Source organism: Protomyctophum bolini, assembly GCF_963924005.1.
Source record: "Protomyctophum bolini genome assembly, chromosome: 11".
NCBI lineage: Eukaryota > Metazoa > Chordata > Actinopteri > Myctophiformes > Myctophidae > Protomyctophum > Protomyctophum bolini.
In genome coordinates, this window is record NC_137872.1 from 37181967 (window position 1) to 37194905 (window position 12939).

Consider the following 12939-nt stretch of genomic DNA (forward strand, 5'->3'; position numbering starts at 1 on the left):
ACTTGATGTTCCTTTTAATACGGTATTTTTTTTGTGCTGATACTAACTGATTAATGATGGTGACAGTAATTTTAGGAGCAATATGTTTATATAGCCTATAGTTTATAGTCTTATGTTCCAATCATGCTGATCGGTTCATGAACATGGCTTAATCAACTCTTTCAGGACAAGGACAATACAATGTGCACTCAGTCAGTCAGTGTATCATTATACAAATTGACCAAACGCATATCATTCCACACGCGTTAGTTTTATTGCTTGGAAGAGACATGAGTTGTGTGTGTGTTTCTCGTAGCTTCCTGCAGGGCCGTGGTCTCAGTAGGACGACGTCTCTGAGGAGACCACCTTCCCGTCGACCACCGTCTCAACCACCGTCACCACCTTCCTGACCGTGGTGCTGGACGACGAGGAAGTGGACACGCTGTCGACCAATCGGAAAAACACCAGTCAGTCGAGTCAGACTATATATACACGTTAAAATAGCGTTTCATTTATCTAAATAAGTCCCCGGATTGCTGCTTTAAAGGTAGAGTAAGTGATTTCACTCAAAAAAACCTTAGGTTTCGTTTTTGGCTGTGGGACCTATAAGCCTTCGTCCAATCAGGATAGAGAGTCAAAAACGAAACCTAAGGTTTTTTGACCCCCCCCCAGGGGTTAACTGGGGACAGGGAGGAACTCCTTATATGGTCAGCACACTCTATAGTAGAGAGGATTATCGCAACAAAACAAAAAAATAAGTGATATTTGAATTAAGTGAAATCACTGACTCTACCTTTAAATGGATGCGACAGTCATGCGTAATAGACTTAAATGTGCGTTGTGAGTGGTACGTAACGTATACCTGCTGCTGCTGTCCTCTCCGTCCAGCAGTCTCCTGTACTCGGCGATCTCCATCTCCAGTCTGGTCTTCATGTCCAGCAGCGTCTGGTACTCCTGGCTCTGGCACTCCAGGTCAGACCGGAGATGACCCAGCTGGTCCTCCAGGCCCGTCACCTGGTGAAGAAGAAGAAGAAGAAGAAGAAAGGCATGACCATCACCGAAACATTTGATCTGATGAAAAAGTATTGAAATTAAGCCGATTCATCACTTCAGCTCTAATACTTTCGTCTACAGAGCACCTATCATCCCGGCCTTTTCACTCATCGACGCATCGACTGAAGGTGGAAATGTATACAAATATACCCAAAGAGTAACACAATAAGCGCTAGAAACGAGTCAAACAACCCATTTCCGGGTAGTCAGGGTTGCTGCAGCTGCCCGTCGCACAACAGAAACGGACATGTTAATTACGTTTTTTGTAGTTTCTTTATTGATATTTAATGTTTCGTGTTACTACTACGAGTCGAGTCACTGCCAGCTGAGCTTACGTCAACGAGGAATCTCAGGTACGCGTGTTGACAGCTGGGCGTGACATATATTAGCAGCGACATTGCTTTCATACCCTTGTAAGTTTCAAGGCTTTTGCGGCCACATTAATTCCATTTTCTCCAGAAACAGGCTGTATCATTAACGACGCACAGCCACCCCCCCCCCCTGACACAGTTCTTATACTGTATGAAGCGACCTAAAATCCCCCTATGGGGATTTCAATGCAAATTTAAAAATGAACATGGACCTGTGGTACCTCTACTCAAAGTGACGTCAGACTTCGGTGCTCTCTATTGAACAAAAAAATAAACAAATCAAAACAAAACAAAAACTTTAGAAAGATCTTCTGTCTACAGAGATAACATGCCCAAGCCCGAAAGTAGGACTGCCAGGGACAAACCGAGACAGCATAAATGATGGTGTTGTTGTCGGCCAGACCCTCACCTGCGTCTGGTAGCCAATCAGCTGCATAGAGTAGCGGCTCTGTGTGTCTTCCAGGGTCCCCTCCAAGGCCGCTTTCTACGCACACACACGCACACACGCACGCACGCACGCACGCACACACACACACACACACACACACACACACACACACACACACACACACACACACACACACACACACACACACACACACACACATTCATTTGTATACAGAGTGGAATCGTCAGCGTTAATTTAAGTCATTTGTTACCATGTCGGACCTGCAAGTGTCCATATGGTTACATTTGTACATTCTCAGAGGATTTTACTGCAACAATGTCCATTAGTAGACCTTAGCATGTGAAATGTTTACGTGTACATTATCAATGGTGACTGCCTGTTACATTCACAATGTCACAACTTGTACTGCTACTGCTAACTTACTACTGCTACTGCTACTGCTACTACTACTACTACTGCTACTGCTGCTGCTGCTGCTACTACTACTAGCCTACTACTATTACTATGACTACCAATAATACTAATACTACTACTAATACTCACCATACTGAGCATGGACTGTAGCTCTATCTGCAGGGACTGCAATGTCCGTTTGACCTCTGTGACCTCTGACCTGGACGACTGGAGAGACTGCGAATGGGAGACCACCTCTTTGTGCACGGTCTCTGTCTACTCAGGACACACACGCACACACACGCACACACACACACACACACACACACACACACACACACACACACAGTAAGTCACGTGACATTTACATTTCTCATAATGATGATGACACCCTATATAGCCCAGTGTTTCTCAACCTTTTCAGGCAGTGACCCCCCAAAATCATCATATTTGAACTGGGGACCCCGGCACCCTGACAATCCTGTGTACCAGGCCTCCATGTTTGTAGTTCTATGTACCATGCTGTGTGTACCAGGCCTCCATGTTTGTAGTTCTACAGTACCTGCTGTGTGTACCAGGCCTCCATGTTTGTAGTTCTAATGTACCTGCTGTGTGTACCAGGCCTCCATGTTTGTAGTTCTAATGTACATGCTGTGTGTACCAGGCCTCCATGTTTGTAGTTCTAATGTAGCCTACCTGCTGTGTGTACCAGGCCTCCATGTTTGTAGTTCTACTGTACCTGCTGTGTGTACCAGGCCTCCATGTTTGTAGTTCTACTGTACCTGCTGTGTGTACCAGGCCTCCGTGTTTGTAGTTCTAATGTACCTGCTGTGTGTACCAGGCCTCCATGTTTGTAGTTCTAATGTACCTGCTGTGTGTACCAGGCCTCCATGTTTGTAGTTCTACTGTACCTGCTGTGTGTACCAGCTCTCCAGGTCCTTGCGGTTCTTGGTGGCGACCTCCTCGTAGTGCTCTCTGATCTCGGCCATGACCTTGCTGAGGTCCTCCTGAGGACCAGCGTCCACCTCCACGTGTACCTGACCGCCCATCTGGGCACGCATGGCCCGGAGCTCCTAGAACACGCACGCATGCACGCACGCACGCACATGAGGAATTTTAACTTCTGTTCAGTATACCTTGTCTTATATCTCACTTTTATTGCTGAAGCTGTACACTGATTTGTTCAATTTACAGGAATTTAAATCCTTTTCTGAAAAAGAGATTTAAGATTTATTTTACACTTGCAGGCAGTCACTTTGTTATGACCGAATGCTGCCCTCTATGGACATGACTCAGAGAAATAAGTAACCTGTAACCTCATGCAATAGAGGTGGTTTTGATCCGGAGTGTATCCACACTTTTCTTGGGCTGTGTGTGCTGCAACAGTTCCTGTTGATTTCATTGGATATCATTGCGGTCATCTGACCAGTTTCATTGGCTTTCATTGGATCAAATCGACAGGAACTGGAGCACACACAGCCCAGGAAAAGTGTGGATAGGCTAGTACTGTATTACGATATCGAGTTATAATGTCTCGGATCGTAAAAGTATAAAATGCCAGGAGTGGTATAGGCTGTAGCAGCCTGGTGCAGGCACCAACCTCCTCGTGGTTCCTCTTCAGGTAGAGCAGCTCCTCCTTCAGTCCTTCTAACTGCATGTCCCAGTCAGACTTAGCCATGCCGAGCTCCTCCAGAACCCTCTTCAACCCGGAGGTGTCTGCCTCCACTGACTGACGCATGGCCAGCTCATTCTCATACCTGGAGACACAGCGAGAGAGAGAGAGAGAGAGAGAGAGACCTTAAGAATATCTATATCTCTTAATCTTTGGCTCTTACACATCTGCATATCTAACCTATCATGTGCATATACCTGCTTCTTATATACACATGCTATATATATGTTTCCGGTGCCTATACGTCATTTTCCATTCATGTGGAATTGTGATTGTACAAAAGTGAAAGATTATATTAAAAGTTAAAAACTAACTGGTTGTGTGATTGTAAAGGTGACACTTCAATCTAATCATTCACACATTCATCATAACCATAAACATCTATAGGCATTTCATTATGAACTCTCACTTCATCCTGAAGTCCTCTGCTGCTAGCCTGGCGTTGTCAATGCTGAGGTGAATGGACCCTTTGGTAAGAATCGCACTCTGAATCTGTATGCACGCATGCACGCAAGCACGCACGCACGCACATGCGCGCACACACACACGCACACACACACACACACACACACATTTGAAATGTTTATTTATGTCCACATAATGAGAAGTACAGGAATACCTTGTTACTGTACAAAGGACATAAACACTGCCAGTGCAGTTTGACAGTGGGAGAGCAGCCAGTTACAACGTGCATGGACGGCAAAGCATCGTTACATACAGTACAGCTGACATGTCGGACACAGGGCAGCAGACATAAATCATGGATAAAGGAAACAACGCCTCCTCCAAATTGAGCGGCTTCCTATAATGGCTGAAACTGAGCAATACCTCGCTAACTGCTTGGCTCTCCTTTTGGAAAGGCCGGCCATTTGTAAGCCCCTCACAACCAACTTATGCACATGCCCTAGGCTGCCAAAGATAAAAACTAAAAGTTTACATCTGTAGCCTAGCTGTGAGATGGTCTGCATTAGCTGCTGATACTTCAGCACTTTGGTTAGAAAGGCTTCTTCCAGGCTATAGTCAAAGGTACAGCCGACCTCGAGAATGAACACCTCTCTATGGTTTTCATTTACAACAATGACATCAGGGGTGTTAGCTGAAATGTTAGAGAACACAGAATCATCATTACACAGGTTAAACATCCTCGGCTTCACAGTAGAATGCTTATAAAGCATAATGGAGGACCTGAAAATGGAAGAGATGTCTTTCGATATCAAATCCACTATTCTGTCATGCCTACATATGTAAAGGCCCCTGTAAACATGGCAACCATTTAAGATGTGGGACATGGTTTCAGCTATTTGTTCATGGCCATGATGGATACAGTGAGGAGCATGATTGCCTGGAAACCAGATGGAGAGATTAAGTTTAGAAGGTAGAACCTGTAATCTCGCTTTCAAAGTAAAAACAACAATGCACTCATCAATGGCAACATTTTTGAACACAGAGTGAGAGACAGAATGGTCCGCAGCAGGAAGACATGCAGTCTTTCCTTGTAATCTCAACTCAGTCCAATGTTGTCGCTGTCTTTGTTGTTGCGCCCATAGGAGGCGACATCTGGCATTAGTCAGTGGAAGTTGATGCTCCGTTCCACACACAGTCATAGTCGCTCTGACAGAGATACTGGGGTCAGATATAACATTCTCTGAGGCAGCCACCACCTCAGAGTTAGACCCTACCCACTCCAGGGTAACGTCAGCCCAGCAGCACATGTCATTTAGGTCTGGCCAGTCCGACCACACACCAAAGCCAGGAGAGCGACTGTCCAGCTTTCCATTGGGTTTCCTCTTGAAGCCCAGGAAGCTAGAGTCCGAACCATTCGCTAGGGGGACCTTGCGTCTTTTTAGGTCCAAGAAAAGAGAAGAACGAGCAAGCCTTCTCACATACTGGTCATCACTGTTCAGCATATTCAACAGATGGGAGACACGCGAAGCAATATAAACCCATTCAAAATTGGGGACCCCCAGACCACCCTCACCTTTACTGTGGAATATAATGTCACGTGTTGTGTGTGTGTTTAGGCCAGTCCATTGTCTCACTAACTGTACAGTTTTGTCAGTCAACTCACGTAGTGACTTTCGTGGAACATGTACATTGGAGAATAGGTGTTGTACTTTGGCTAATGCAATTACTCTGACTGCCTCCAGCTTCATGATTAGTGGTAGGGGCGATGCATGGATTGAATCAAGTCTGCTGGAGTATTCAGAAATGATCTCCTCGACCTGATCTTTCCACTCACCTGCCACATTAAACTTGTGACCCAGGTATGTGTATGTCTGGTGACGCGAATAGACTGTTAGGGGTTTATTGCCAATTGTGAATGCAGGTATTGTATCTGTATTGGAGTGATACCAGCGGTTTCCCCCGCTCCGCCTCTCATAGAGAACTGCACATTTTGAGTCTTTGACCTCTAGTCCTGACCACTCCAAAAAGGAGTCGGTTCTGGAGAGCATGCTGTTTATTTCAGCCGCATGATAGGATGCAACCTGAACATCGTCAGCATACCCCTGTACAGGGTTAGGGGAAATGGTGTTGGCGGGGGCACACATACAGAGCCACTTCAACCACTGGTTTAGTGCTAGCACAAAATTAACAGCACTCCACGGGCAGCCAGTCTTAACACCTACTCTGAGAGGGATGGGGTCTGTGAGCTGTTTACCACAGATGACCTGTATAAATGAAGCACAGTACACATTTTTGACAATATCAACATAAACCTTGGGTAGATGGATTTCCTCAAGAGCAGCTATCATCACGTTATGTGCTAGGGTTCCAAATGCATCACGGAAGTCCAGAAATACTGCAAAGAATTCACTAGACCCATGCTTAAAATCATCAATACCTGTTTTGAGGCAAAACACATGTTCATTCATGCCTTGCCGATCGATGTAAGCCTTTTGCTTGGGAGATAGTATGTTCTCATCCACAAGCCACGGGAGAATTCGGCCAAGAATGCACTTCATAAACACCTTGTAGATGGTGGGTAAGAGGGAAATGTCTCTCCAGGTTGATGGATCGTCCGGTATATTGCCTTTTTTGGGGATCCTATAGATGAGAGCACCCTTCCATGATTCAGGGACACTCCTGTTCACCAAGCAGATATTAAAGATAGACGTTAAAATATCTGGCTGCGTAGCCCTGAGATGCTCGTATGAGACACTGTCCATGCCGCACGCACTGTTATTGGGTAGCGTGCGTAATACAGTCTCCACCTCAGCCTGCGTAAAACGCGTAACGTCGGGGGGATTTACCGGCTCCGAGGATGGTATGTCCGAGCGCCAGGGCGGTGGTGGAAGTGGGTCAGTAATTGACGTTTGCCCACGACATTTATTCTGATAATGTAATTGCACATGCTCACAATTATCAGGACAGGGAGGGGGCTCGGGGAATTCGCTGTTGTTCAGAATGATTTTGATTGCGTCAGATTGTTTGTGCTGCCATAGATATGACAGCTTGTCTCTGCTCACCTTCCTCTGCTGCTGTTGCCTCGTAGACGTCAGCGAGGGCTGCACTGTGTCCCGGAGAAAACGTAACTGCTCCTCGATCCAGCCAGTAGCCAGAGCCGGTGTCACGGCCTCCGGGAGCGGCTGCTTCGTTGGTAGCTTTTTTAGCACCCGCGCTACGTACTTCAGAAGGGGGAGGCCAAAGGGCTTTCCGCCGCCGCGGCTCTCAGTTGTGAATACTCCGTTGTTGAAAAATATTCCGATCAGGAGTTTTATCAGACGGATCCAGCTCCCAGGGTCTGCTGATGAAGCGTAGTGTTGTTTCACTTTCTGCTCGCTCACCAAACTGCTCCTGAAGGCCCTCTCTGATACCTGAAAGGCCAGCCACCGCTGCTCAGACAGGGGGTTCACCAGCTCACAGAACTCCGTACTCCACACCCAGCGGGGGACTCGGCGTTGGGTCGTGGGGTAGCCACTTTTGCCGGTACACTCTTCCACTCTGGAGTGCTTGTTTGTACGCAACTCTGACTGCAGAAACCAGACACATTGTGTCTGACTGCTCTCCACAAAGTCATCTTGCACATAACTACATTAACGACGGCAGTTACGACGGGTGTGGTTGTTAATATTTCATAAAAACAACATTGGTGCTGTGCGGTGCTTCACCTCCGTGCTGCCACCTCGACACACACACACACACACACACACACACACACACACGCACACACAGAGGGTGTGAGCGTATAGAATGTCACACGTTAGCAACCGTTCAACACAACAGCACCGGGAAAGCATCTGTGTCATTTTAGATGTTTGCGTTGGCTATTCAAACATTGCAGATATACAAGCTCACGTCTTTGCGCCACGCTGTGAGCTTGTACATCTGCTATACTTCTGCTTTAGAAGGCGTTCGTATATAGAATCGGCCTCAGGTCTTAACCCATTCTGAACGGGAACCCATTTTGGTGTTAGCATCATGTTATGCTTTAGCTATTGAAAAATAGCAGATCTACAAGCTCATAGCGCGCCACCGAGTGGCGCGCTACGAGCTTGTAGGTCTGCTATTTTTGAAAAATCAAAGAACGACTGACATTTTTAGAATCTGATCTCAGGTCAGAATGGGTTAATCAGACCAGTGTGTGTCCAGTGGAAACCTCGTATGAATCTGATCTCAGGTCAGAATGGGTTAATGGGTTATGGGAGTTGACTGATGGATAGCCTCCCGGTGGGTTTTCCTCCTTACCTTTGCCTGCAGGTCGGTGACGGTAGCGTAGAAGGCACTGTAGTCTCTGGCGGCCGGCCCTGCCTTGCTCTCCAGGAACTGCCTGATCTTCAGCTCCAGCGCGGCGTTGGCCTTCTCCAGGGAGCGCACCTTCCCCAGGTAGGTGCCCAGGCGGTCGTTGAGGTTCTGCATGGTGCACTTCTCGTTGCCGATGACGCCGCCGCCGTCGTCCGCCATGCCCCCGTAGCCACCGCCGCCGCCGCCGCCCCAACCGCCGCGGCTCGTGGAGGAGAACGATGTCACGGCCGTGGAGATGCGCGTCCCCACGCCTCCCGCTCCTCCGTGGACGCTGCCTGACCCTCTGACCGCAGAGAGGTAGGAGGAGGCGCCGACCTTTGGACTTCTCATGGAGCCTGCGGAGTACATTGTCGGTCGATCGGGATGCCGCCGCTTGCTTATCTGTGTGTCTCTGCCCCGCGGGTGACGAGAGAAAGTGAAGAGCAGCCGCCCTGGACATCCCTTTTTAAGTGAAACACAGTCGTCAATCATCACGTCACAGTCAAAATACCACACTGGTGCTTTAGGCACGGGTCCAAGCATTCTTCTTCTGAATGCTGAATGAGAAGAGCAGATAGCATCAATTACGATTTATAATCCTGCTAGGTGTGGTATCACACGGTCACTTTACGACCTACTGTAATAATAGATGATGGTCCTATGATTCTACGTCACCTTTTCCTACGCATTTGATTTATTGACCTCGTGTTTACCTTGAGTACCTTTTTTTTCAAACCTTTTTCCTTTTGTGTGCTTTTTGTATCCTAAATGCTATGAGGTTAAGGATGCCAGCCAGTCAGATCAGGTGGACATTTTTCGGGTCAATTTCAGTCTTATATCCACCTGACACAAGACAGTCCGCATGAGACAATACGTTGTTCTCAGGCTTATTTAGTGTCACTAAGTAAGGGGGGGTTAAGATGGCAGGGATCGTGTGTTGTGTGTGAATAGGTAAGTGCACACGTACATGCTTTTTACCATGTGACACACTCTGTCCATGACCATTTTCCAACTTCATGGCACAGTCCTTTCAACATGTGTCTAATACTAACTACCATGATACGGTAGCTGCAGTAGTACTACAGTATATGCACAGAATACAAATAATAAGCTAAAGGTCTCTTGCAAGTATGATTCTAGTACATTCATTATATGTTGCATGGGATATAGTGATGTTAGCTCTTTTTAGCCCTGCTAGTGTAAGGATAGATAATATGGCTCATTTCTTATATAGTTTTAGGTTTACACGTTATTTTGTAGTAATGCTCTGGTGTCTCCTGGTTTCCTCTGTTGCTGCAGTTACCTGTCTTGTCCAGTGGGGCCGTGGCCCACGGGCCCTTGGCTCTCAGGGGCCCTTCGGGGAAATTGGACCGTGAGGTACTAGAGTTTGACGCCCTGAAAAGGGCCCTTCATTGGCTGTTGATAGTTACATTTAGGTTAAAACGATGATAAAAACACGGAGAAACACAGAAATGTTGCACGCACGCGCTTTGGGGGGGGGGGGTGCCCTGCAAATATTACCGGCCCAGGGGCCCTCGTGGGAGTTCCCCGGTGCAATCCGTCCCTGGTCTTGTCTCACCAATCCTGCGATTGGTCAATGTTTTTCCACGTGTGTCCTTTTTGTTGTATCCTGGCTATCAGTGTGTTGATTTGTCTGCTGAATTCACCTCTGTCCTGTTAGTCCTAATTGTGCCTATAGTATATAGGCACACTTCATGGGCAAGACTTAGTCCTATACGCTGTAGAGTGCATTGCTGAAATTAGCCGGAAGTATAGCAGGATTTTGGTACCGCTCAAGGAAATGACGTTGACCCTTTACAAATCTGTTTACATTCTCCGTGAGTGTTGTGATTGGTCAAACAATATCGTATCCGGGGGATATACATCTGACGGATATTCCGGACCGACACTTCCGGGCTCCGGCTACGTATCTGCCTTATATTGTGAGTGACTATAGGCTATTCTCTTCTCAGATGAGGCTGGTACCGAGAATACTATATATAGGCTGCTTTCACACCAGAACAGGACCGTGGTCCGCTTACACCTTTGAGTCCGGTTTGTGTGGGGTGGTGTGAACCGCATGTGAACCCTGCGGTGTGGATCAAACAGTTTGAAAATGCTGTGTTCCCAAACTCCCCTGTGCCATTTCTCAGCCAGATTGTAAATAGTAGTCGTCGTTATGTTTATTTATTATGGACATCACAATCACATTGCACGATACAATTTGTAGATGCGTTGCTTTCAGTGTATTATAGCAATGAGTGCTAGCCTAGTTCTCAACACCTGTCCACAGGAGACTTTACAAAAACACTTGCATGCATTTGAGTACAACAATTGTGGTTATTTATGTGCTAGTGCTCCCAGTAATAGGCCTATAGTGCTCATTTCCAGTGCTCCTCGTCGATCTTTTCATGAGAATAAATCACGAACACGTACTCGTGCCGCGTGTTCTGTCTGTGATTCGCTGTTAAGCACAGAACTCTGTTTTGAAATTAATGAATACATTTAAAGGACCACTTCACCACTTTTCAGCCATATACTTACTTACTTAATGCTCTTCATGCTGGATAGCACATAAGGTCTTCACCAATGAAAGCCAATGCGGACTGTCTACTGCCCAGAGCTGCACTCGGCCCCATGCAGGTCCATCCGAGTTCTTTCATCTCTTTCTCCACAGATCTTCTCCAGGTCTCTTTGGGTCGGCCTCTTTTTCTCTTCCCTGGAGGTGTCCGTCTCATGGCTACCCTTGGGATGGCACTTGGGTCCATTACTGTATATGCACACGTGACCTATCCACATCCAACTGCCTATAACGATGATGTCACTGGTTTCTGAACTGCCCACAGCCCTCCTATATGAGACACAGACTCAGTAGGAAATGAATGTGGTATTTTATCATGAACATTAGTGAGGGCCAATTAAAGAGAAGTTGAAAAGTGGTGAAGTGGTCCTTTACAGCTTTATTATTATTATTGGGCATACATACATGAGTGAGGAGCGGTTTCTTCGCTTTTCTTGTGGCCCCATAGCCCAGACAGAGAGTGATAGAGAGACCATAGCCCAGACAGAGAGTGATAGAGAGACCATAGCCCAGACAGAGAGTGATAGAGAGACCATAGCCCAGACAGAGAGTGATAGAGAGACCATAGCCCAGACAGAGAGTGATAGAGAGACCATAGCCCAGACAGAGAGCGAGAGAGAGAGACCATAGCCCAGACAGAGAGCGAGAGAGAGAGACCATAGCCCAGACAGAGAGCGAGAGAGAGACCATTGCCCGGACAGAGAGCGAGAGAGAGACCATAGCCCAGACAGAGAGCGAGAGAGAGACCATAGCCCAGACAGAGAGCGAGAGAGAGACCATAGCTAGCATGCTACAGTGACATACAGGGACATTTAAAATAGATGGATTAGTAGCCCTACAAGCTCCCTCCCAACCTGTCCACGATGTTATGTAGAAAATATGTAAACATTCTTTAACACGATGGAAGAAGTCCTCCATCATGTATAAATAATTAAGGCTCTTGTGCAGACTTCTACTGTAAATGAGCCATTTCCACTTGTGTTTCTGCAGTACCAAATGTAAAAGTGCTCATTATGCAGAAAGGCCCATATTATACGATCATACCATTGGAATGCAATTTGTAATGCGTTCATGTATTCATCACAATGTTGCCGCTGGTAAAGGTGGGGCTGGTTTTACAGTAAGTACTTGATGTGCTGCTGGAAAGGCTACAGTTATCAGTTCATGTTTTCTATTATTTATTCATCTAAATTTTATTATAAAAAGGAACTAGTTGAATTTGACAACTTTATTGGTAACAAAACAAAAATTATGTAACATTACATACAGGGATGGATGCAAAATAGCTATAGCTGCTTACTGTATTTCCATTGCGGTCCTTATATTTTGTATGTGTGCAAATTATGTTGTGTGTGTAATCACACACCCTATAGTGCATGTTCCAGGTGCAGGAACATGGATTTTTATTATATTCACATAATGGGAATACTCGAAGAAAAAGTGAAAATAGTGTGACCTGTTAAACTCACACTCCACTCTTTGCCAAACAACAGACACACACACACACACACACACACACACACACACACACACACATACACACACACCACACCCCGGTTACTGCATCAAATCACTCATCATGATATTTTCATACACCCGTCCACACCCTTGACAGAACTGCAGACTATCCACATCTCACTTTCAATCTAAACGATTGCTTTGTGTTGGAAGGAAATTAAAAGTAACGAAACATGAGAACAGAGGAGGAAATTCCATTTGACTCAGTATGAGCATTGAGATGCAAAAAAGGGAAAAACTA

General features: G+C 46.3%; 1 protein-coding gene across 1 annotated transcript; it reads right to left on the reverse strand.

Moving 5' to 3' along the window:
* Positions 1–274: 274 nt before the first annotated feature.
* On the reverse strand, positions 275–9001 carry LOC308324502 (keratin, type I cytoskeletal 50 kDa-like). The gene is made up of 8 exons (XM_080776549.1): positions 8564–9001; positions 4287–4369; positions 3806–3962; positions 3117–3278; positions 2356–2481; positions 1813–1887; positions 842–993; positions 275–421 (listed from the first exon to the last, which is right to left on the reverse strand). Exons 1-8 carry the CDS (start codon positions 8966–8968, stop codon positions 316–318), a joined length of 1266 nt encoding a protein of 421 aa, XP_080632675.1. The 5' UTR covers positions 8969–9001; the 3' UTR covers positions 275–315.
* Positions 9002–12939: the final 3938 nt, after the last annotated feature.

Coding starts and splice junctions, on each gene's coding strand:
- LOC308324502 (XM_080776549.1), bottom strand. CDS start 8,968: ATGTACTCCGCAGGCTCCATGAGAAGTCCAAAGGTCGGCGCCTCCTCC. Junction 3,963..4,286: donor GCAGAGGACTTCAGGATGAA/GTGAGAGTTCAT, acceptor CTGTGTCTCCAG/GTATGAGAATGAGCTGGCCA. Junction 422..841: donor GGAGAGGACAGCAGCAGCAG/GTATACGTTACG, acceptor ATTGGTCGACAG/CGTGTCCACTTCCTCGTCGT.